The sequence below is a fragment of the Nomascus leucogenys genome, chromosome 21 (genome assembly GCF_006542625.1).
Source record: "Nomascus leucogenys isolate Asia chromosome 21, Asia_NLE_v1, whole genome shotgun sequence".
Classification (NCBI taxonomy): domain Eukaryota; kingdom Metazoa; phylum Chordata; class Mammalia; order Primates; family Hylobatidae; genus Nomascus; species Nomascus leucogenys.
In genome coordinates this window covers 43,720,836-43,746,794 of record NC_044401.1, presented here as the reverse complement: position 1 = coordinate 43,746,794, position 25,959 = coordinate 43,720,836, and the positions used below count along the sequence as shown (strand labels likewise).

The window sequence follows — 25,959 nt, the reverse complement described above, 5'->3', positions numbered from 1 at the left end:
GCATGCAGAAAGCAGGAGGACTCACTGGAAAGGTGGGTCAAAAAAGAGATGTACACAGGCAGGAGGCCGAGCGAGGCACCCATCCATGGAAAATGTGGCCTAAAGATTTGGGGTTATTGTGGTTGGCGGTGGGGGCTGGTGAGCAGATCTAACATCTGCACCTCGAGAACACACCATCCCTTCCAGCTGGGGTGCACAGCAAGCAGCTGGCACAGAGACCCCCTTCCCCCACTCCATTCATGCCCCTGAAGCGGCAACTTAATTTTCTTTAAAGGGAGATCGGGGAGGGAACGGAGAGAGGAAGAGAAGACAAATAGCTGGAGAAAGATAAATACCTAAGTAAGTTCCAGGAAAACACACACAGAGGAAACACACCAATACTGAAACCACAATGATCCAGAAGAAGCTAGTGTTTGGTTACCATTTGCTTCAGCATCCCAATTTCCCTGATCATCTTTTTTCTTTCTTTGTTTTTCTTTTTCTATTTTCGAGACAGGTCTTGCTTTCTAGCTAGGCTGGAGTAGTCATGAGATCAGAGATCATTGTAGCCTTGAACTCCTGGGCTCAAGCAATCTTCCCTTCCCAGCCTTACAAGTAGCTGGGACTACAGGCATGTAACCCTATGCCCAGCAACTTTATTTTCTGTAGAAATGAGGTCTCATAATGTTTCCCAGGCTGGTCTTGAACACCTGGCTTCAAGTGATCCTCCCACCTTAGCCTCCCGAAGTCATTGATCTTCTTGGCGTATTTCCTCTCATGAGCTTGTCATTTTCCAGCAGGATATTCTGCGGTCCAGCTTCCCTGTCCTGCTCTCAAATGACTGACAGGGGGCCGGCACCCTCAGGAGTCACCTCCATGCAGATGGGGCACTGGAGCACAGCTCTGTACCTCCCAGCAGAGGTGGTGGAATGAGGAGGATGTGAGTATCCACCTTTGTTAGTACAGGCTCCACGAAAATAAACCATACCACCAAATAAATGGTTTAATTTTATTTCAAAATTGTACAAAATGGCCATAAGCGGCTATAAAAAACTTTGTCTTCAGAACATGTGGAAATTCAGAAACAACAAAACAGGTATTCACAGTGTAATGGAAAAGCTTTTTCTGAGGCAGGAATTATAACTCTTCCTTCTTTTTCCCTAGTCTTTCATGGTCTCCCTCCCGGAGGGCTCGAATATAATTGGTAAATCCCAATTCCTGCAGGGAAGGGGGAGAGAGAGAGAGAGAGCTTTAATCCCTGAGCCGGCTGTGCACTCTCTCTCCTCACACCCCAGCCCCTCCAGGGGGTCACTCCTTTGACAGGGAGAGGTGGGCAGACTTCTGCAAGGTGGAGAGGGTCTGCATGTCTTGCACCAGCCCTGACCAGCAAGTGAGAAAACCCTCGGCATCTGGAGTCCAGCCTGGCTCTGGGAACAGGACATCTGTGACAACCCCTTGGGACTCTCCTCCAACAATGTCAAGTCTCAGCCAGGCCCAGGGCCTGGGCCTCTCAGTGCAGTGTTCCAGCTGACTTCCGCGGTTTCTGGGATGCTGCCCCTCCTCAGTGGAAGTTCCCCTGCCCATCAGCAGAGCGAGCTCTGGGCAGACGCCTCTCCCCCACTTACCGTGCGGTCGCTGTCATACTTTTCTGCGAACTTCCCGTAGTGGTAGTAGTGGAAAGTGGGGTAGCCCTTGACGGCCTCCTGCTGGCACAGGTCTTGGTTCTTGTCTTTGACACAGTCAACAGCGGCACAGGCGATCTAGGGGGCAAGGTAGAGAGTTGGCACAGGGTGTCCCCAGGCTGAGGCCTGGACCCCACAACACAGATTGCACATCTAGTCCACGTCACAGGCCCGCTCTGATTTTTCTCCTCAGTGGCAGGTAGGAACTGAACCAAAGCATCCCCAGCTCAGGGCTCCTTGGAGACTGATGGTGCTTGTTTTCAATTTCCAGATGGGTAAGGTTAGGGGACTCGGCCTGGAGTACCTTTAGACTGTCCTTTAAAATCAAGAGTATGACGATCGTAAAGGAAATGATGACTTGCAAGCATTTGTAAACACCACAGGTTCTGTGGTGCTCTCTGTAAGGGACTGCAGGATTTAATCATTTCTCAACTAATACTTCCGGAACATTAGCTTGGGGGGACAGTGTAGTGCCAAGGTTAAGAGCAAGAGCTTTCAAGTCAAGTTCCCCAAGTGCACTCTTGGTTTGCCTGGACATTAAGACTTAAGGAAAATGACCCAGCCTCTTGGTGCCTCATTTTTTTCAGCTGTAAAATGGGGATAATGACAGTATCTAGGCTATCAGGATATTGTGAAGACTGAATAAAAGAATTCAAGTGAGGCCAATGAGCACAGAACCTGGCACCGGATTCATGGTCAGGAAATGTCAGCTGCTATTACAGTCACTTCTTCCGACCCCATATACAAGCTCTGTCCCCACTTAGGGGTTCAGTGTCTGGGCAGGGGTTGGATAAAGGGACAATTCCAACACGGTGTGATGTGAGGGATGAGGGAGGTGGTCCAGGTGCCAGGTGAGTGGGGCAAAGGTGCTCTGTACGATTCACCATCCGAGCCAAGACTGGAAGAGGAGGAGACCAGGGAAGCACATCAGGAAACTGGAGGAGCCCCGCATGAGTAAAGCCATCAGAATGTTTGGTCAGAAAGTGGTTCCCACGTTGGCCACTGGCCTCTTCTTGACCATCTAGCAAATTCCACATGCTGGGTAGCTTTTCCTCATCATTTGTTGTTTTTTCATAAGAAGAGAGTATAAAGCAGAAATGGGAACTTGTTTCCTCTTGAGGGTCATACACCAGGGAAGCTGGAGAAGGGGTCCTCAATGGCCATACCCAGTACAGAGGTGTTACGGAAGATGGGGCAGATTCCCATGAGAGGGAGTCCTCCCACCAGGCAACACGCACTGAAACCCTGCCGTGTGCCAGGCCTGTTCTAGATGCTGGGGGAACAACATTGACCTTGACAAAGTCCAGTTATCAAGTGTCTGCTGTATGACAAATTAGATCATTTTAGATAGAGCTCAATGAATGCTTCGAAGAAATTAAAAGAGGGTGATTCAATAAGATAATTTAAAATTGTGGAATAACCATGATTCACACAGTTCTTTGGTTGATGGTTATTTGCATTTGGACAAAGGCCCCCTTCTAGGTAGGAGAGTCCTGCGGGCCCCCATGGCCACATTTACTCATCATGTCCCTCATGCCCAGGTGAGCTGCGAGATGGATAGCTGGAGAGAAGAGTGAGGTGCGGCCTCCCCTGGCCACCAGGTGCCACCCTCAGCCCCCTCACCCTCACGCTTCCCTTCTACTCTTCAGCTATGTAACATTCTATATGGTGTGACTTTTAAAATGGAGTTTACAAACTTTCTGCCTGCAATCTGTATCTGGCTCTCAGTCCTCTTCTATTTGGCCCACATTGAATTTAACAACAAAAAAAATAAATCTGAATTAGCTCCAACATAGAAATGGAGCCAGAAGATTTGATATAACAATTTGGCTTTCCAGCTTGTCTTTTGAAGTCAGAAGACTTGATGGCACTTACCCTGCAGTCTCATAGGCAACAACTGGCTGGGCGGAGAGGCAGCTGTCCTTCAGGTAGGCTAAATGTACCTTCCCCAGCATCCCCTGGAGCCCAATTCACTCAGGCCACCAGACTGGCCCCTATGCACTTCTGATAATCCCAGCCCACCTTTAAAGCACTTTATTATTTAAAAACATGAGGCAGATGCTCCCCTGGCCAAATTGTGGGGTTCCATTTCTCAGGGCAGGTGCTATGGGGCCCTGTCCAGGGACACGGGCATCCACATACTTTCCTTCCCTGCAGCCAGTGGCTGAGGCCCTATGTCCAACCCGGGCCAGGAGCTGCTGCTCCGCTGTGAAAGTGCTGGACGAACATGGCTCCGGGCTGCCGCTCTCCCTGCATCTGCTTTAAATTATGAATTTAATTTGTATACATGCCCTGGAGCTGTTGGAAACATAGTGTATGGTTTTATAAATCTACTAAATTAGAAATGTATACTTGTTCTGAATTACCTAAACTAGCTGCCAGCCACACACATGGAATGCAACTTCTAGCTGTAACGGCGAATCCACGCGCAGTTTCCACAGAAGAGGAGACAAATGCGTCCTCCCCAAAGGCAGCAGCTTAGACTCTTTGGAAAGAAGGCAGCGAATAAAGCTCTTCTCAGCTATTGAAATTTCACCTAAATGCCTGCCCCCTTACACCCAACTCAAGATTTGCACTGATCACCTGCAACACAGAACACCTATGATTTCTCAATTTTTTCTATGGTGGTTGGTACAAATCCTGGGGCACACACTGCTGGTGTCCTGCCACAACCCCTCGGACCAGCCCTTGCCACAGCACCTGCTACTCTCAGCCTCAGAGCATCCTCCCAGCCTCAAGGAGCTGGACGTAAGGCCAATGACAGATGGGGGTCTAGAACAAGGACCTTGGCTTCTTTGGCCTTTGAGTGGAACAGCTCTGTGTCATGTTTCCTGGTGAGGTCTCCTGTGGGACTAAGCCTTGGTGACTCATACAGTCATCTGCCCATAAAACACCTGCTTTGGTTCCTCCCCTTTCATGTCTCACTTCCAGGATCCTCTCTGAACTTCCTGAGATCACTTCCCAAATAAATTCCCTGCATATGAGCCCAGGAGCAGGGTCTGCTTCTGGGAGAACTCAAACTCTGACAATGCCTGTTTGCGATTCTCACTCTGCCCCTCTCCAGCTGAGAAACTAGCATATGATCTCTCTAAGATTCAATCACCTCTTTAGCAATACGAGCACTGTAACAATACCTAGTTGAGCAAGCTATTGTAAGGACAACATGATGTAAGAAATGCTTTCAGTGGAAGAAGAGCTCTCAATACATATCAAATATGTTATATTGTTCATCTAGTCAACATTTACACAGGTCTAAGGTGTCACGACTGTGTGGAGTTCAAGGACAAATGAGGTCTCTGTCCTCAGGGAGCTTTTGCTCAGAAAAGGCAGTAGCCAGCCTCATAAACAGGAGGACCTACACGTCATGGCCAGATTCCAGCAGTGAAGTGGGCCCATTGCAGAGGTGGGGCCCCCACTACCTCAGGGCCTCCCTCTAAGGGTGACCTTCACGCCTGGCCCCACACCACCCCCAGGCTGCACACCTTGACGTGCAGTGAAAGGTGAGCCCCCCACCTGCTTGCCAGCCCACCACAGGTCCTGTCTGCCTTGCCCCTTCAATAACACCATCTATTCCAACACTAACACTTTGCAGTCCTTTCTCCACCAGCGTGCCAACTGATAAAGTCCCCAAGTAAGCTCCTAGGAGGGGGTGGAGGCTCCCCGGCTAAAATATGAGCTGCCACACACAGCTTTATTGATTCAGTAAAATAAATCTCTGCAGGAGCTAATATTGACTTGGGCTATGAAAATGGAAGTGAACAACCAACTGCATATTGATTGGGAAAGGAACAGGGGCTGGCTTCTGGGTGGAAAAACCCCACAATTCCAACTAAGAAGTGGCAGCTTGGGGTGTCAGGAGACCCAGTTCTGGCTGTCAGTGACCTGCTGGGCATTCCTGGGCAAGGGACACAGCTCCTCTCTGGGCCTGGATCCCTCACGAGTAAAGGGAGAGGGGACAGGCCAACAGTCCCCACACACCAGCCTGTGGCCAGCACAAGAGCCAGCTCTTAAAAACCACAAATTTCCAGCACCATTCCCCAGAGACTCTGATCTGATAGTTGTAGGATGGGACCCAGTAGTCACGGTGCCATGCCTGGAGCACAGAGTGGGCACCAGTAAGTTCAGCCCCCCAGGCCAGATGGCTGGCTTCCCTGATGTCATGAACGTAACCTCCAGGAAACCCAGGCAGGCCACCTGCCTCGGACAGAGAGGTTATGAAGTGCATTCCTGAACGCAAGTGAGGGTGATCCCTGGCTTGGAATAAAGGAAGCTGAAAGGAGAGACAGAGGCAATAAGAGACAGGGGGATTGAACCCAGGAAAAGGCCACAACACCACTGGCCCAAGACAATCAAGCAAAGGTGTGTCAGTGTCTAAGGGGAGGGGAGCATCAAGGAAATGGGCCCCCGTCTAGCAGTGGAGGGGGAATGGGAAGAGGAGACGTGGGCTCTCAGCTGCCCTCTGGAGGCCTGGCAAGTCTGGCCTCACCCGCACTGATGTGGGTCAGGCCACAGGACAGCCTCAGTGGCGGTCTAGTGGACAGAAAGGGGCCACGTCAATGGGGCTGCCCCTTCAGGGTTTCCCCAGCCCCTTAGGTGCCTCAGCTGGACCACACTCCCTGACACCATACTCCCCAGCCTGGCTGGGAGGGCAAGCCCAAGCTCCGTGTGCCAGTCATGCCTCAGGACCCTCACAGCTCTCCTGGGGCCTGTGGAGACCTGAGTGTCCAGTGGGACAGGGAGATGGCACACCTCAGCCTTTCTCCTGCTGCCCAGAGCACCCAGCATTCTGGGTGGGGCGTGATGGATGTTGATGCAGAGTGGCAGCTATTCCAGTCCTGTGGACTGGCAGCGTAGGCCATGCTGGATATCCGCCAAGCAGGAGCAACCACCCTGTGCTGTGCACAGTGGGTGGGGACAATGAGGGACATTGACACGGGAAGGAAGCCCCCGCTGCCACACCCCACTCAGTGCAGGGAAAGGGGCAGGCAGAGGAGAAAACACTTCTGGTCCTTGTACTCCCTTCTGGTGGGGGTGAGCAGTGCCTCAAAGCCGCAGCCAGGGCTTGTGGGTAAGAATGGGACCTCCTGACTCCAGAGAGAGTCCCGGGCTCTGGGTCTAAGTGGGAATCAGGTCCCCAGTTTATCCCCACTCTCCCTACATGGGCCTGTCCCCAGCCTGGCTTCTTTTGGCTTTATGTCCCCGTAAAGTTCTCACCACCCCATCTCTGCCACTGTCTCTGGGCCTGTTAAGGTGATCCTAGCACCTGTATCTCTGCTCGCACAAGGTCTGGATGGTACCTTCAGGCCTGACCTTTTGTTGGCCTTGATCAAAACTGCAAGCCCTGCCCACCCAGCCCGGGATGGTCATCTGACTCTGCTCGTGAGTGCTGCTCCACTAATACCAGCTCCCCTTCCCTGCCTCGGCTGAACCTCCGTCTAGGCCTGCTTGGCCTGTTTATCATCTAGGACTCTATGCTCAGCTTATGCCTGGCCTTGGTTCCCTCCAGCCTACCCTGGCCCCACCTGGGATTCCACCCAGGAAAATAAGGCACCCCCGCACGTGACTCTGGGTTTGGGTGTGTGTGAATGCGGATCCCACATGACTGCCAGCTTCTGGGGCCTGTTAGGCCAGAGGTTCCCATGACTGAGTCTCAGGGCTGGGAGGAATCTTTGCAGTCCTCTGCACCAGCGCTCCGCCTGGCATGGATGAGAAGGGAACTCGAAGCCTGGCAGTCAATCACACTTCCCCGAATTCAGGGGTGTTTCCCTGCCCCACAAGCCCGCTCCCAGCAGCAGCCTCCACTGCACCAGTTGCCTGGGGGATGCGTCTAGGGGACGTGCCTGGCAGCCCTGCACTCTAATCCAATCTGCAGCTCTAGCTGGTTAATTTTATGCTTCATCAGTCGGCAGCTGCAGGAGTCTTTCACTTAGGCAGGGCAAGGCTCCACTGACATAGCCTTGCTCTCCTCCACCATGGCATCCGCCAGTTCACTTTTGTTGGATTTTTAAATTTGATTTTTAATTATATAAGTAATGCATGATGACAATCCTACAGTAAAAAGGTTTAAGCACTAAAAAAGTAAACAGATGACCCTTTTAACCAACCCTCTCCTCCAAGTAAGTGCTGGAACGGTTCAGCATATCCCTTTTAGTTGATTTTGCAGCATAAATCCAGCCTGCCCTATCTTCCTTATAAAGAGAATGTCCTGGTTCCCAAGGAATTCCCTGCTTACAGGTCTTAGTTGACCTGCCCCTGTTTGGGGAAGGGACCTGAATGACAAGAAGGAAGGTGTAGGAATTAGCTGGAGGCAGATCAAGAGATGAAGAGCGCTATCCTTACCTTTCGGTCATCTTTGAAGGCATCAGCAGCAGCAGTAAAGTGCGGAATGACCTTCTTACAGTGTGGGCACCCTGTGTGAGAGGGGAAGAGAGCACACAGGACAGTGATGCATGTGCAGGGAGGCTGCAGGGCCAGAGGCCCTTCCTGAAAGCTCCAGAGAGGGCTCTCCAGGAGCCCCACCCCTGCCCGCCACACTGTCAGGGTCCTTTTGTCAACCTTGCCACTCCACCTCCCACCCATGTCTGATCTATTGGTAGGGGGGATTGGTAGGAGTCCCTGTCACAAGCATCATATGCTCCTTCCTAGGCTGGGGGACAATGGTCACCGCAGTCTAGTTCTGCTCCTTCCACAGAGGACAAGGAACAGCCTGATCTTGGGGGCAGAGGTAGCTTTGGGCTTAAAGAGGAAGGCACAGGATTCTCAGAACCTGCTACAATCTTCTCTGGCTCCAGGGACAATAGCAAATCTCTCCATTTCCTGACTGAGAGGAAGTGGCATTGGGAAATGCAGGGTGGGGGGATTTCAGGGCACCCACTATGCACCCACTGGTCATACTTTGCTGCTAACTTCTGTGTTCCTAGCAACCTCCACCCAGCCCAGACTGTGAGCAGCCAAATCAGGCCCTGGTCCCCAGGTCTCCATCTACCCTTTGCTCTACAATAACCAGAACATCAAAGCCAGGAGCAGGAAGGCCATGGTCGGGGTAAGAGGGAGAAAAGCTACAGGAAGTCACCAGGCAGTCCTCAGGTCCCTTGATGCTCCCTGTCCCAGGGAGAAGGCTTGTCAGAGCAGCCTAAGGCCTTTGAGCTATACTGGGGCCCCTACCTCCAGCATCTGTCTCTTGTTCTGGGCATCATCCTGAGCCCCAACTCTGACCTCAGTGTCTCAGAAGCAGGGTAGGGACCTCTGTGGGGACCACTTTCTCCTCCTGTCCTGGTGAGCCCAGGAAGCTGCAGGCTGATCCAGCCCTTCCCTCAGCACTAACAGATCAGAACCCAAACCCCCCTCCTCTCTCAGCCCTTTCCCAGTCACTGGTGAACAGAACTTCCCAGGGCGCAGAAGGGCTCTGAGGGGAGGGTTTCCCTGAGCAAGGGGAGGCTCCAGCCCACACCTCCTACGTCAGCCGGACTCCCTCAGCCTCAGGAAGGCAGAGAGGCCACGGTGGGAACAGAAACGGCTCTGCTCATCTACTTTCTCCTTTTTAAAATAAGATAATAATGACTGGCATTTCAAAGGGTTTCGTGAAACCAAATTAAGGCTAAGCTACAAGTTTAATCTGAATTTAGTCCTTGAGCCAGTCCTGAGATGAGCAGGACCACCCACATGGCCTGGCTGGCAGAGTGGCCAGCTGGCCCAGAGCATTGTGGGGGGTTATGGGGGGTGGGGGTGTAGAGGGATTTGCCAAGTCTCATGCAGAAGGAGCAGAAGAGACCTGGGCCAGTGATGGGTTATATCAGAAATGAGACAAGCAGGCCGGGCGCGGTGGCTCACGCTTGTAATCCCAGCACTTTGGGAGGCCGAGGCGGGCGGATCACAAGGTCAGGAGATCGAGACCACAGTGAAACCCCGTCTCTACTAAAAATACAAAAAATTAGCCGGGCGTGGTGGCGGGCGCCTGTAGTCCCAGCTACTCGGAGAGGCTGAGGCAGGAGAATGGCGTGAACCCGGGAGGCGGAGCTTGCAGTGAGCCGAGATTGCGCCATTGCACTCCAGCCTGGGCGATAGAGCGAGACTCCGTCTCAAAAAAAAAAAAAAAAAAAAAAAAAAAAAAAAAAAAAAAAAAAGAAATGAGACAAGCAGAGCTTAGCAATGTGCCTAGCATAGCCTAGCTCATGGCAGAGACTGGATAATTTTTTAATAGCCTAAAATGGCAATTACAAGTAACATTTCACTAATTTGACACAACAGAAAGAAAAATAGCTCAAATTCATGAAAATGTCACACTATAAAGGAATGATGTTATAAAATTTTCAAAGCACTTAAAGAGCGCAATCTACTGGTTAACAAGGTACGTCACAGACAGCTCCTGCAGGCAGCTGCAGGCCCCTTGTCTGTGGCGTATGCCCATAATAGCATTAGGCTGGCTGAAAATAACCACCCCCCTTCCTCAAAACCTGGTTTCACTATTAATTTTTCCTTTTTAACCTCTTTGTTCATTGAAAGTCTAAAGGTAACTGTCAGCCTAGTGTAAATTCCTGTTACCATCAATTTAAAATATCTAGGCCTCAGATTAATGGCCTTCTGTTGCATCTAATTTTCTCATTACCAAAAGAAAGAGCAGGGCCAATGAATAATGGGAGGGAGGGCTGTTTCAGAAAGTGCATGAAGATGCTTCCAAGAGGTGTCAGGAGGGCCAGATGTGGATGATTTTTTTTTTGTTTTTTTTTTTTTTTTGAGACAGGGTCTCGCTCTTTCGCCCAGCCCGGAGTGCAGTGGCGCAATCTCGGCTCACTGCAAGCTCCGCCTCCCGGGTTCACGCCATTCTCCTGCCTCAGCCCCCCGAGTAGCTGGGACTACAGGCACCTGCCACTGCGCCTGGCTAATTTTTTGTATTTTTAGTAGAGACGGGGTTTCACCGTGTTAACCAGGATGGTCTCGATCTCCTGACCTCGTGATCCGCCCGCCTCGGCCTCCCAAAGTGCTGGGATTACAGGCGTGAGTCACCGCGCCCGACTGGATGATTTTTTTTTTTAATGTGGGCTTAAAAAAAAAAAAAGGCACTGCCTCTGTGTAGCAGAAAACCAAAGACGCCTCCCAGAGCAGGGAAAGAGGAACAAAGACTGAGGACAGGCTGGACAACTGCAGTTCTAGAGACTCCACCAAGCTGGTCTGAGAAGGGCAGTCACCATGACCAGACCATTCAGCGTAAAGGGAACAATGAAACAGCAGGAAGAAGAGCTGTGCAGAAGCTGGGGAGACAGGATGTGGGGGCAGACATGGTGGGAGAAGGGATATGGGAGGTGGAGAGATGTGAGGGGAGGTAAGATGTTGGGGTGAGGCAGCTAGAAGGGGTGCAGGAATGTGTGGGCCTGATAGACCTCTATCAGGCATTTGACTGTGCTATTTGACATTTCTGTAGTGTTTAGATCCTCCATATATTAAAAGTATATAGTATATGCTATATTTATATATAAAAATAGGTATTACTTTCATTATTAAAAAGTCAAAAGATATATCTTTTTTGTCCTTGGAAAGTCTTCCCCCTGTAACCCACTGATAAAGACGTATGTCCCTGGGGCAAGGTTTAGGGACAGAAAAACACAGTAAGAGAGATGAAGAAACTCTAAGGACCAAGCCCTCTGCCAGAGGTTGAGTCACTCAGTGACCCTGCCCTGGATGGATTGCATTTAGAGTTTTGTCAGGGTAGACAGTGAGCCCCTCAAGGCCTGGCAGGGACATGTCTCCCTCCCTTGTACCCTGGGCCCTAGACACTGCACAGCACAGAGCTGATATTTGATGGATAGATGGACGACAGGCAGGAAGGCAGGCGGGAAGGCAGGCAGGCAGGAAGGCAGGAAGGAAGGAAGGCAGAAAGGAAGGCAGGAAGGAAAGCAGGCAGGAAGGAAAGCAGGCAGGAAGGAAGGAAGGCAGGAAGGAAGGCAGGAAGGCAGGCAGGCAGGCAGGCAGGCAGGCAGGCAGGCAGGCAGGCAGGCAGAAGGAGTTGTAGATCTTTGGCAGCCCAAAAGGGTAAGAGTCTCTCCCAGATTCCCTGGGGATTCAAGCACCTGTCTGCCCCAGCAGCCAGGGTCAGGGTGGCGGGGGGCTTATGTCTACTATGAAGGCCCCTCAGTCAGGGAGGAGCTGAAGAGAGGCAGAGGAAGCACTGGGCTCTGGTCAAGAGGTCTGGGGGAAAGTATTTCGTCTGGTCAAGGGCTCCCACTCCTGCAGCCAGGTTCTCACTTGCTGCTGAAAACACTCTCACTCTCTGGACTGTGCCTGTGACAGAGAGAGAGCCATCCAGGCTGCGGGAGGGGTCTGCCACTAACTTGCCCCATGGCCTTGGGCAAGGCTCAGTCCTCCACGCCCCAATGCCAGAAGGAAGATGTCAGCTTCCCAAAATTTTCAGGCTTCTGGGCACACTCTACAGACCAAAGAGGACAGCCGGAAGCTCTCTAAGGGACTGGGAGAGGCCAAGTCCCACTCTGAGAAGGAAAGGCAGAAAGAGATGGGCAGGGAGGCTGCCTCAGGGAGGGGCTGAGGCTGTGGCGGCCCCTCTCAGACCCTGAGAACACAGAGACTCCACGGATTACTGACACTTGAAAGGGGGGAGCCAACAGGAGGGCCGGCTACAACTGAGCGGGTTTATGGCTAGATGGAGCTGCCTGGCTTCTCTGTAGACTGCAGCTTTTATTATCCTCACTCCATTAAGCTGAGCTGTAACCTGGGGGAGAGAGAGAAGGGCAGCAGGGGTGGGAAATTCTAAGAACCTTACATTGTAAGTATCAATTAACAACTTCAAAATGGGAATACACAGAAACCTGAGGTCACCGAAGCCAATGTCGGCAGACGCGTCACTTCCTCAGCTTAAGCTCTGATTAAAACGAGCACAGCACAGGAGCTCAGGAGCGAATGTGGCTGTGCCTATGCCACAGCTCCAGAGCCATCTGGAAGGGCAGAGAGAGGGGGTTCCAAGATGCCGAAGATAAGTCAGTGTCTGGAGGAGGAAGAGGGGGCGGGGGCAGCTGAGGGGTGGGAAGTGTGCAGGTAGGGGACAGGGGCATGGAGGAGTCCAGGGACAAGAGGGGACCAGCACAGAGGCAGAGGGCTTTAGGACAGACATGAGAAAGGCTGCCCCAAAGGAAGGAGAGTGCGACAAGGCTGACAAAAGGAGGCCCTGGATTTGAAGGACCTCTCAGCCTGGAATAAAATTGGAGAGCCTGGTTCATAATGGAGATGACCCTGGGATCCATCAGCGGCTGCCTTGGTCCTTGGGGTGGGTGTGCGGGTCTTCTTGGTTTGGTGGGGCCAAACCCCTCTTACCGTGCCACTCAGTGAGCACCCAAGCTACTTACAAGGGGCGTAGAACATGACCAAGGTGTGTTTCTTCTTCTTCAGGGTCTCCCGGAAGTTATCCCACACCAGGTGCAACACGCTTGTCTGCTGCTCTTCCCATGTGGGCTCTGGGGGCGGAGGGGCCTCAGGGCTGCAAGAAGCCAGGGGAGGGGGCAGGCAGCCATAAGGAGAGATTTTTAGATGGGCAAAGAAATCCACCCTCAATGTCCCAACCACTCAGGGGAACATGCATGAAGAAACCACTACAATCCTTCTAAAATTTCATTTTAAAACCGCAGTTTAAACACAAACAAATCTGTGCCACCAGCAAAGACCTTCCCTGATTCCATCTGAGGAGCCCATTAAGGAGCCATTTTATAAAATATGGAAGACTTGACCCCATTTTAGGGCAAAGGAGACCCCCTAGTTGTGGGCCACGAACTCCTTGACAAGGGCATAGAGCCACCTCTGCTTGGGCTCCCAGGCCTCTCCTTCCTGCCCCCTCTAGGACCCTGCATGATCGTTCATTATCTTCTGGCTCTCAGCATCTGTTCTGGTGGAGAGCGTGGAGAGCATGGGCCAAGGAGTGAGGCGGGCCTGGGTTCAAGTCCAGATGACTTACCAGCTGTGCAACCTTAGGTAAGTTACTAAACCCCTCTAAGCCTCCATTTTCTTTTCTGTTAAATGAGGACAATGGGATCTTTATGAAGAGCAGAGAATGTATGTAAAGTATCTACTCAGTCAAGGAACTAATATTTACTGAGAGCCTAGATGCTCTAATAAATGCCAGGCATTGGATAAATGTCATTGCTTCTCAGTCTCTTGCTGTCCACTGGGTCCCTCCACTCTGCCTCATGCAAGGATGGATCTCCAGGGTCTTGCAATAGCCTTTGCTCCCCTGCTCCCCTCTCTATAACCCAACTCCCCTTCTTGGAGGAGTATTTCTGGGGAGAGGGCTGCACCCACATTGCCACATCTCCCGCTGAGCTTGTGCCACAGTCCCTGCACCAGCTGAGTGCAGCCCTCTCTCTGCTTCCAGTTCTATTCTGAGCCCTTGCAATTCTCAAATATCTCATTCCTCTGCATGGCTTCAGTGATTTCCATGGCTGAGGAGAACTTAAGGCCTCACCTTTCATCCAAGCCCCTTATTTCCAGGTGTTTTTCAGGCATTTCCAGCTGGAGATCCCATTGTGACCTCAAATCCACCATGACTTAGAACACATTACTCTTCCCTACTCCTCCCAAACCAGTCTCCCTGCTGGTGACTAAGACGGGCCCCTCCCAGCCTTCCTCCCTGTCTTTGTCCTCCAGCTTCTCTGGTTCCATGGCTGTCACCACTCATCTGACCTTTCTGCTCTGCCTTTTCCCTGAACGCTGCCGCCCCATGCTGGCCTGCTGGCAGGCGCATCTCAGTTACTCACAGCCCGGCAGCCTATGCACCTGCCTGTAAATGCCATCCACCTTGCCTGGCGCTGACTGCTCGCCCTGCTTCTGGGTGACGAGCCTCAGTTCTCCACCCCCGAACCATCGGCTGTTCACACTCCACCTGAAGGATCCCCTCCAAGTGCCCAGAAGAACTACCATTTGTCCCTGGATAGGGCCCTTAACCTCTCTGAACCTAAGTTTCTTCACCAATGAAATAGGAATAAAAACTCTGGCCTCAGTAGGACTTGAGGATGAAATGGAGCAAGAGATAGGAGAGCATTCTGCAAAGGCTGGCTGCTGTGATCACTTATGTATTCATACTCTCAGTCATGAGAAGTCCACAATCAGTCATAAAAATAGCTTCAACCTTATTATTTTTTTTTTTTTAAGACAGGGTCTCACTCTGTTGCTGAGGCTGGAGTACAATGGCACCATCCCAGCTCACTGTAGCCTCAACTTCCTGGGTTCAAGCAATCCTCCCACCTCAGATTCCCAAAGTGCTGGGACTATAGGCGCACACCACCATGCCCAGGTAATTTTTTTGATTTTCAGTAGAGGTGAGGTCTTGCTATGTTGCCCAGGCTGGTCTTGAACTCCTGAACTCAAGAGAACCTCCTGCCTCTGCTTCCCAAAGTGCTAGGATTACAGCCATGAGCCACCGTGCCTGGCCAGCTTCAACTTTTTTGAGTACTTCCACATTACGTCCTGTGCTGAGCACTTTTCACAAGAGTCTCATTTAATTCCCTAGACAAGCCTATGGGGAAATTACTGTCTCCATCTTACAGATAGGAAACTGGGGCTTAGAGGTGTCAAATGGCTCAGGGTCAGGATCTGAGCCCAGGTCTCTCAGACTCCAAAGCCCATGCTCTTGACCTAAAAGCACTTAAGAAAGTACTTAAACCTGAAAGCACTTAGCCTGAGTGCTTTTCAGGCTCTCAGTAGCAGCAGCGGCACACAGAAAGGACGGAGGCCCCTCATGCTCGCTGTTTGTGGCCAAGACTCTGGAGCACTGATTAGTGATGATCGACACTCTGGATTCCCTCAGCTCTCTAACCACAAGTCCAAGCATCACAGGGACCTGGCCAGATCCCCTGCCCCACCCAGTCCTTCCCAGTGAACCCCTGCCCCACCCAGTCCTTTCCAGAGGCTACAGTGAGCTGGGATGGCGCCATTGTACTCCAGCCTCAGCAACAGAGTGAGACCCTGTCTTAAAAAAAAAAAGGTTGACGCTATTTTTATGACTGATTGTGGACTTCTCGTGACACCTGGCACCACAGCAAGGCTGGAAAAGTGGGTGTGAACAAGCCACTTGCTTCAGACACCAGAAGGCCTTGAGGGGTGAGCGAGCACCTTTTCCCTTTCAGAGGCAAACCATCATTTTCCTCTGGTCCCTAAGACAAAGGCCTGGCTACTTTCCAAATCCTCCCAGTGGACGAGCAGGACAAAGTGGGAGAAGCTGAGGCCAGGATCTCACCAGTCCATTCACCTCTTGCCAGAGGCCTCCCCTGAATCTAGTTGCAACTTTGCTGCCATTTCACAAGCTGGTGTTTCTCAGAACACCATGGCTGAGGGTCCCATTCACACTTCCTGAATCAAAAAGTCTCACAGTCTGTGCTTTAAATAAACACCTCATATCTGACCAATGTCCTAACAAAGTAGCTCAGACCGTATAGGTTCAACTATGTCCCCCTCTAATTCATATGTTGGTGTCCTGACCCCCATTATCTCAGAATGTGACTATATCTGGAGATAAATTATCCCTTTAAAGGGATAATTCAGTTAAGATGAGGTCATTAGGGCGGGCTCTCATCCAACATGACTGGTGTCCTTATAAGAAGAGCAGATTAGGTCACAGATACATATAGAGGGGTGGCCACGGGAAGTCACAGGCCGAAGATGGCCAAGGGGAGGGGCCTCAGAAGAAACCAACCCTGCCAACATCTTGATCTCTGATTTCTAGCCTCCAAAATTGTAAGAAAATAGGCTGCACACGGTGGCTCATGCTTGTAATCCTGGCACTTTGGGAGGCTGAGGTGGGTGGATCACTTGAGCTCAGGAGTTCGAGACCAGCCTGGGCAACATGGTGAAACCCCACCTCTACTAAAAATACAAAAAATTAGCCAGGCATGGTGGCATGTGCCTGTAATCCCAGCTACCTGGGAGGCTGAGGCAGGAGAATCGCTTGGACCTGGGAGGTGGAGGTTGCAGTGAGCCGAGATCATGCCTGCAGTCTGGGTGACTGAGTGAGACTGTCTCAAAACAAAACAAAATTGTAAGAAAATAAACTTCTATTATATTGTTATATTATATTGTTGAGCCACCTGGTCTGTTACTTTGTTATGGCAACACTAGCAAACTAATACACAGGCTGAGGGGGCTCTTCAAAATCTTCATCCTCAGCTGTAAACCACCACAGCCTGCCCTGTGGACATTACTGGAGGCCCAGCCAACAACTAGCAAACCTGGGCGAAATGAGTCTAGCTCTGGCTATGAAGAGTTGTGTCTCCTTCATTTATTCAAAGGGAATGGAATAAAATGCAGACAATAAGACCTGGGCCTAAGGAGGCTGAGACAGAGAAAAAGCAACACAGGTTTAGTGCGTTGATGAAGCTGCGTCCAGAAGGACTGCCAGCAGTGACCTGATCAGGACACGTGATCAGCACATAAAGGGTGGTTTTAGGGTTGAGGAAGTCAGATCCGTCTTGACTCCTATGGGCCTGAGCCCAGGACATTGACCATAAAGTTTACTTCACCTCCTCAAGGTGGTCTCCAGGGGCCGCCAGCCGGCAGTTAGGATGTGCTATTGAGATCGTAACACTTACTTTTGCATCCACTCGAGAAACTTCTTCTTTGTCCTGAGCACGGGCACTGCGTATTTCTCTCCATTCTTAAAATACTTCAACGTAGGAAACTCTGAGATGTGGAATCTTTCTGCCAGGGCCTTGTTGACAGTGGCATCGACAGCTGCAAGGACACCAGAGCTCTGGGATGGGGGAAAGGCCAACCATGCATTACAGCCTCAGATGTGGTGCTGGTGGAACACAGGAGCCCAGACGCTGCCCCCACAACCCATCCTGGACCTGCCAGAATTTAACTGGGGTGGCTAGCCCGGTGGGCTCCCATATCCCAGGGAACAACTGAACATTGGCATGGCCATCATTTCTCATTTATGAGCTGAGATGAGGCTTTTGAATCTGCCCCACCACCCACATTGAGTAGATTGGCACCTGTTCCCGTTAGCCAGGGTCCCAGAGAAAAGAGGGAGCAGGCAGAGGTCACCTGGACGGGCACGGGAACATGGCCCAGTAGTCCTTCTGCCCCCCTCTAGGATCCCATCTGTCTAAGACATTCTACTTGGGCACACAGAGGTACTGCTGCCCTCCAGGGGCCACGGGAGCTGCAGCAGGGCTTGCAGGGGAAAGTCATAATGATTCCACCTGTCAGTGATTCTTTCAAAGAGAACGGTGCGGGAGAAGGAAAGGAAGCTTACATCCGCTTCTCCGTGGAGGGCTTCTGCTGCCTTCTCAAACTCCGGCTTCATTTTCTTACAGTGGCCACACCCTGTGGGGAGAGATCAAGAGAAACCATTCTTATGGCACAGAGGCCCTCGGGATGCTCCCCTGTGCCGCCTCTGTAAGGCAACTCAGCCCCATTCCCAGACACCAGAGAAAAGCAGCAGCAGCACCAGCCCAAAGAAAAGACATATTTTGCTTAATCCACCAGAAGTGGGTTGGGGTAGCGGGAAGGTACCCCAGACACAAAAATAAAACAACTGCATAAACAATACGGGCAACATGTATGTAGCCCTAGTGTGCCAGGTACTGACCAGTGCTTTACAGCCCCATAACTGCCCCACAAAGTAGGAACTGACATTATCTCCATTCTATGGATTGGATAATTGAGGCACCAAGAGGGCGGTGACTGCCCAAGGCTATATACACAGCCATGGGTCACAGAGCTGGGTTGAAAACCCAACCAATCTGGTGGGAGGCCCAAGCTGCAGGCAGCGTGTAGGTTGTGGCACCATGCTGTGATCACCATCATCATCTTCTCTGGACAGAAGGCAGTCTGAGGCCTTGAGCTGGGCATAAAAATTCACAGAAGCATAGGTATGGGACATAATTACATTCCAATTGTCCCCATATGACATGATGGGATTTTTTTGGGATAGAAACTGCTCTGTCCTTTTTTTTTTTTTTTGAGACAGAGTCTTGCTCTGTCGCCCAGGCTGGAGTGCAGTGGCGCATCTCCGCTCACTGCAAGCTCCACCTCCTGGGTTCACGCCATTCTCCTGCCTCAGCCTCCTGTGTAGCTGGGAACACAGGTGCCCGCCACCACACCCAGCTAATTTTTTTTGTACTTTTTAAATAGAGATGGGGTTTCACTGTGTTAGCCAGGATGGTCTCTATCTCCTGACCTCGTGATCCACCCACCTCGGCCTCCCAAAATGCCGGGATTACAGGCGTGAGCCACCGCACCCGGCCTGCTCCATCCTTTTCTTACAGCCACATGAACACAGTAAGATGTCAGAAATAATAAAATTTGATGCATTAAAAAGAAAGTAAGCACTTTGTGTAGATGACAGACCTCGACATTTGTACATTGTTTTCATTTTAATAGAAAGAGTACTTTCTGGCCTCTGATGCTGGAGGGACTGGGAGGTGAGGGGTCTGCAGACTGCCTCAGGCTGGAGGCTGCTCAGAAGGTGAGCCTGCCTGTGCGGGGACCATGCATTAACCAGGATCAGTGGATGACAGGTCGTGACTCAACCTTCTCAGGGGTGTGCTACTGTGTGGGAGCTGAGAAAACTATAATTCTACTACTGATTGTTAGGAAAAAGAAAGACAAGAAGAAAGCAAGACAGAAAGTCAAACAGTATAATCAGAGGAGACCTCCCACTGAGTTATGGAATCGGCTTTCCTGCCTCCAGCTGAGCACCCAACAGGGATGAAAGCTCCTGTCTCCTCCTCCAAGGCCATTTCTGCAGAACTCAGCTCCAGGTGAGACATGAACCTGTCTCGTTCTTAATCTCTCCATTTCACTCCTGCCTATACCTGGCTTCCTCAGCTCATCCTCACCCTGTCCCTCCCAGGGACAAGGGACCCCGGAGTGGCTACTCCCCACTTAACTGATAACAGAAAACCAAACTGATCCTTGAGCTCCCAGGCAGTGTTGTCAAGCTCCTCCTCTGGACAGAGCACTAGAGACATGACTCGGTCAAGGGCACTGACCCTCATGGAATGCAGCCCAGGGAGTGGCTACAGTGCTTAGCCACACCAACATGTCGGCTCTTCCCAGGTGGATCCAAGGAAGACAGACACTGCTAACCCTCAACTGGGAGGCTCCACAAGAAGAAGTATACAGGCACCTCTGCTGCCATTATCTAGGGAGCTCCCTACTCCTGTTGGGCTATGATGCAGAAGAAAGGGTAGAAAAGGCATCAGCCCTTAGAATCTTCCAGGACAATGACAGAGAGGACCATGGTCTTTGGTCCAGAGGGGAATATAGTGGCACACATGATGCCTTCAAGGGATGAACCAGAGGAAGAGCACCCCTCACCTGCCCTGGCAGCCCCAGGGGAGCCGGCAGCTGCTTGCAGCCCTATTACATATTGTACCCACACTACACACTCATCATGCTGGGCTCTAGGTACCAGACAGTGGCTCTTTTTTTTTTTTTTGAGATGGAGTCTCACTTTGTCACCCAGGCTGGAGTACAGTGGCGTGTGATGTCAGCTCACTGCAACCTCTGCCTCCTGGGTTCAAGTGATTCTCCTGCCTCAGCTTCCTGAGTAGCTGGGACTACAGGCGTGTGCCACCACGCCCAGCTAATTTTTTGTATTTTTAGTAGAGACAGGGTTTCACTGTGTTAGCCAGAATGGTCTCGATCTCCTGACCTCATGATCCACCCACCTCAGCCTCCCAAAGTGCTAAGATTACAGGCGCGAGCCACGGTGCCCGGCCCCAGATGGTGACACTCTAAAGGTGGGACCTGAGGTTATTTTACCTTGTACCTCCCCCTGAAGCAAAAGGATCACCATTTAATAGATACACGATAAATATTTACTGGTCAGCAAGAAGAGACCTAATTAAATAATTAGTAGACAACTCCTGGGGTGACCAGGGTCTTGAGAAGACCTCCTGAAGGTGGCAGATCAAAGGACACATGGGGGCAAGTTAGAGACAGAGGACAGAGGGCCCAGTCAGGAGGGCAGGGGCAGCCTCAGAGAAATGAGGACGTCCCCATGCTCAATTCAGCAGTGCAGAATTCTGCTGCCAGGGCTGAGCAAGGCACACAGCCCCAAAAGTGCTCCTAAGGGCTCCTCTGGGACTGCTGAGCTCAGTCCTCCAGAGGCAGCCCCTGGGCTGGGCAGGGCAGCCTGGCTGTTCCTGGCCTGGTTCTCCACAGCAGATATCTTAATGTCCCCTGCAGTCAGACATTGTGGAGATCATGATCAAAGTGGCAAACCCTTCTTCCAGAAAAATGCACACAGGGTTAGACGACTTTGGGTGTTCACAGTCTAACTAGACCCCACTTGGGATCCCCCCATCATGAGCTGTAGAGGTATCAAGGTCATCATTATTTTGAATGACAAGAATATCACTTTCCAGAAGTGAACATTTAGCATCATCACAAGCCATGTGTTACCTAAATAATCCAGTCACAAAACGGTTGTTTTGGTAAGTTGGCTGTTTGTTTTCCCCACAGAAACAATTTTATACACCGATTACATGCAGATTCCCAGGGGCAACCACAAAAGCCCATTTAATAGGATGAACCTGAAACATAAAAGCATGCAGTGCTATTTGTATTTCCCTGAGCCTGCTCCCAATGGGACACGTGCAGCCCGCGATCCAGTGGGGACAGCAGGCAGGCTGCTCCCTCTATGCAGCAGCCCCCACCTCAGCAGTGACAGGAAGAAGAACTCCAAGAGGGACCAGGGAGAGCTGGGGCAGGAGTCTGCGCCTCCCGGGCACTGACATTCTTGAGATTGTCACAAAAGCCTCTCCTCCCCTTCCCTACACTGACGCATATACTCCACATGTATGTACAATTCCAGAGGGATCCTGGACTCCCTGAACTTGCTCACAGAACTGGGGTTAGGAGCCCAGGACAAAGGAGGCCACCGGACTACAAGCCAATCACTTTCCAATGGGAGGCGAAGCGGAAGAACACAGAGAGCTGATGCACAGGGGCCCAGGCTCAGATGTCTTTCCACACTGGCCCACACGTCAGGAGTAAATGGAATAATCTGCAGAAGATTCTACTGACTTAATATGAGGTATATTAAGATTAAAAAATTATTTTTTTGTTTCTCACTAAAATAGAGTGGAGTAAACCATCCTTTGAGGCCATGGTCAGGATGAAAAAGTTCTACAGCTCTTAAAGGGATCTCCCTGCCCCTGGGGCACCCCCAGGCTGCTGCTCCCTGCACCTGTCCAAGGTGAGCCCCCCACTCTCCTGCTCTCAGGCTGACCTCCCCTGACTGGGGCAGAGTGAGGAGGCTCACTCTGCATGAACAAACTGCAGGAGAAGGAAGCTCAGAGACTTTCCTGTGGCTGTGAGTCCATCACCCGAGAGTTCAACCTGCTCTGGAGAGACGTGAGTGGTCCATGCAAAGTCCCCAAAGGTCCACTGCCCTGAGACAGACTGACTCAGCCCAGCAGCACATAGTGGAGGACACACGGGGAGGCCTCAGGAAATGCAGATGTGAGGCCCTGGGTGGCCTCCATGGGAAATGGGAGAGGCAGGAAAGAGAGGCTCCCTTGACCACTCTCCCCATATCCTCCATGATATGGATGGTGCTGTCAGGCCAGCTGCTGGCAGGGCCCATGGTCAAGATGGACAGTGGGACTGCAGTAGGAATCGGGGGAGGGAAGACAAAGAAAAGCCAGCCATTGCCATTCACTGAGAACCACTGTTTCTTTCTAAAGTGACCCAGTTGATGTGGCAGGACTCCTGAAGATGAGAATTCACTGTGTGCTGGTAGGGAGGTTTACTTCATCCCTTTATCAGGCTCCAGGCTTTTGACGCCACTGCCCTGTTAGGGTGGCAAGTGGGTTTCATTCCACCTGCCAGCTTCCATCAGCAGTGGGCCTGAGACAGAGGCTGAGTCCGAGAACTGGCTCACTGGGTAGAGGAGGTGTGACCACCTTGCAATGTCTGCTACAGACATGGGAAGCCAGCTGGGGTCAATACCAGGAGACCTCCAGTTTCTGCAGCTCACACACATGGCTGTCTCCTGGACTTCAGCCTCAGCTCCCAGAATTCCCCACCTCTATAAGGAAAGCACTCACTGTCTGTGCTGGGCTTCCACACTCTTATCACAGCAGCCCCACCAGACACATGACACAGCTCAGTAGGTCCGTTTTACAGTGCCAGAAATTGTGGCTCTGGAAGACAAAGTGACAAATCCCCCAGGGCCATCACCACCTGCCACCTCTTCCTCCCAGCCCCTGCCCTGATGGATAGGACCTCTCCACAGGCAACATCCACCCTGGACAACCCCTCGCAATCCTACCTTTGTTCTGGCCCCTGCTTTGAGTCTTCCCAGTTCACTGTAGCCCCATCGAATGATCTGTTTCTCGTCTAATTACAAAATACTTCTTATTCAGATATTTCTATGGCATTTAATTTTGTGTTGCTTTGTGACTGTGATATTGCTGTCTTCTGATATTTAAAGGCAGCCGGGGTATATTTTCAAAACATCAATCAGATCAAATCCCTTTGCTTAAAACTTTCCAGTGGCTTCCTATCACAGGTAGATTCAAATCCAAACTTACCATGGCTACAGACCCCACACAATCTGAGTCCTGCCTACCTTCAACCTCAACTCAGGTCACTTCCACTGCAGCCTCTGGCTCTCCTTCTCTTCTCCCATCACACCAAGCTCATTTATACCCCAGGACCCTGGAACATGTTCTTTCCGCCACCTGGAGCATACATACCAACATCTTCCCCCAGGTCTATGTGCGGCTCACCCCTTTACATCAGCCACTCAGGCTTCCACTCAAATTTCACCTTCTAGGAGACCCTCCCTGACCACCTATCCCAAAGGTGCCTCATACTATCATGCTCTCTCCCAATATCCTGTTTTGTTTTCTTAATTGTACTCAAAGCAGCTGGAGTAATCTGCTCACTTGTTCCCTGCCCATCCCCTCAACTGGAATAGAGGCTCTGTATGTGCAGGCAGGGGCTCAGCTGTCTTGTCTAATTGGCCACCATATTCCTGGTACTGACCACGCTGCTCCACACACTTTCTGAATGAATTAGCCTCATGACTTGTTAGGTTGTTAGGTTTACACCTGTGCACACAAGGTTTGGCAGGACTAAATTCTTTATGGGCAAGGGTCATGGCTTGCACTCAAATAGTCGTTAATTTGACTAAACACCTCTAATTAGTAGAGCTGGCAACCAAGCTGGTTACTGTGCACATCCCCTCTCCTCCCCTCCCCACTACCATCTTTGCGCCTCCTCTGCACCTCACTAGGAGAAAAAATGTCTCCCAAAATCTCTAACATCTAAGGATGCTGTTCTAAAGTTTCCCATACATACCCTAGAATTCTCTTGATATTGTTAAGGTTTTCAATTCTAGCATCAATTCCCTCTGACCCTGAATAAGACACTAAGGCTAAGCAATAAACTTCTGCAAACAGAGTTTAAGATGAGGAGCCTGGCCAGGCCCAGAGGAGGAGAAAGGTCTGGCTGAGCAAACACCTCCCTCCCTGACACCCTCCTGTCTTAGGGAGCCACAGGTGATGGATAGAGCTGGCTGTGACCTGAGCAGCAGCCCCCTGGGCCTGGCCTTCATGATGTCCCTGGCTGTGGGACAGCTGGAAGAGGAGGGTTACAAGCGGGGAGCAGGACTCCGGCCCACTGCATTTCGTGTCCTGATTGTGATTTGAGAGGCCATTAAGTTTTATTACTAAACTTCCTTGTTGGGCTTTTATCATCTGTGTAAGTGCACTTACTCCAATTTCCGTGATCTGGCATAGAGGTCTGCACATCAACTCCTTGATCATGCTCTTTTCTGGCTGTGGGAATGTTGGCCTCCTGTCAACCCCAAGCCCTCGGATTCCTCTGGATTTCATTAAATTCAATTATACTTATGATTTTATTACAGGCCAGCCATAGGGCTTTCCTGGATGCTGGAACCAGAATTTCCCAGGGGACCAGATTAATCTGTAAAGCTCCCTGGCAGCCAGGGTACTGGGGTAGTACTTGGGCCTCTAGAAGAGCCTGGTTCCTGCCTTGCTTGGAATTTGGCTTGGGGCATGCCAGGGAGGGAGGGTTTCCTACAAATGCCAGCAGAAATATGGACATGGAGGGGCCTACAGAGACCTCAGAGCTCTTTTAAGGCTTCCAAATGCATAAACACCAAAGTGGACTCCTTGACAGTTACAGGCATCTTGGGGCAGACTCACACACTCACAGATGCCTCTGTTCATCACACGACCCCTCTTCTTATGCAAAGAGTTTGTTTTTTCCTTTACGTTAGTGCAAAATGTGGATAAACAAGACTTTAAAATTTTACTTCCAGGTTCCTATCCTAAGGAAACAATCAGACATGTAGACAAATATTTATGCATTAAAATGTTCTTTGCAGCATGATTTATAATGGGAAATATGGTAAACAACTCAAACCTTCAACATTATGATGCTAGTTAACCAATTTACAGTGTCATTATATTCTACAGCAAAATATCATGTGGCCACAAAAAGCACGTAAAAAAAAGCATTTTTAATAACATATAAAATACCTACAAGATAATGTTAAGGGGAATATGAAAAGGAAAAAGATGCATAGAAAAGACTTAAATAAATAAAATTAGGGCCAGATGCAGTGGCTCATGCTTATAATCCTAGAACTTTGGGAGGTCAAGGCAGGAAGATTGCTTGAGGTCAGGAGTTTGAAACCAGCTTGGGCAACAGAGTGAGACTCCACTGCTATAAAAATTTTAAATATTAGCCAGGTGTGGTAGTGTGTGCCTGTAGTCCTAGCTACTTAGGAGGCTGAGGCAGGAGGATCACTTGAACCCAGGAGTTTGAAATTGCAGTGAGCTATGATTATGCCACTGCATTCCAGCCTGGGTGACAGAGTGAGACCCTGTCTCAAAAAAAAAAAAAAAAAAAAAAAAAGGAAGAAAGAAAATCAAATCCCTTCCTCCCACCTGGCACAATAGACAAATGAAAAATAGAGATGAATTAAAGAAAGAAATTAAAAAATAAAAACATTATAACAAAATATAAGGCACTATTTTTATATCCTAAGGGAGAATTTCCTAAACAACCCACAAGTCCCAGAGGTCAGGATGGGAGAAGGCAGACTTGCAGAATGGCTCAGTGGTTACGCTGTGGCCTCTGGGACAGCCTGGGATTTCATCCCGGCTGTACTTTTTGGCTATGTGACCTTTGGCATGTTTCTTGACCTCTTGGTGTTTCCCCTTCCTTACTTATAAAATGAGAATAATTAATCATGACATCAAATTCACAGAATTTTTTATGAAGACTAAATCTGTTAAAATATGGAAAATACCTAGAA

At 50.5% G+C, this 25,959-nt stretch overlaps 1 protein-coding gene across 1 annotated transcript in view; it reads right to left on the bottom strand.

Annotated features, from left to right (window-relative positions):
• Window positions 1–974: 974 nt before the first annotated feature.
• PDIA5 (protein disulfide isomerase family A member 5) overlaps window positions 975–25,959 on the bottom strand; it is a 95,142-nt gene continuing 70,157 nt past the window's right edge. Inside the window, exons 12-17 of the mRNA XM_030801728.1 lie at window positions 17,908–17,978; window positions 17,240–17,400; window positions 13,013–13,143; window positions 8,001–8,071; window positions 1,605–1,739; window positions 975–1,197 (exon numbers count right to left, since the gene is read on the bottom strand). Coding sequence (XP_030657588.1) covers window positions 1,117–1,197; window positions 1,605–1,739; window positions 8,001–8,071; window positions 13,013–13,143; window positions 17,240–17,400; window positions 17,908–17,978 — 650 coding nt within the window. The 3' untranslated portion in view covers window positions 975–1,116. The remainder of the gene's footprint in view (window positions 1,198–1,604; window positions 1,740–8,000; window positions 8,072–13,012; window positions 13,144–17,239; window positions 17,401–17,907; window positions 17,979–25,959) is intronic.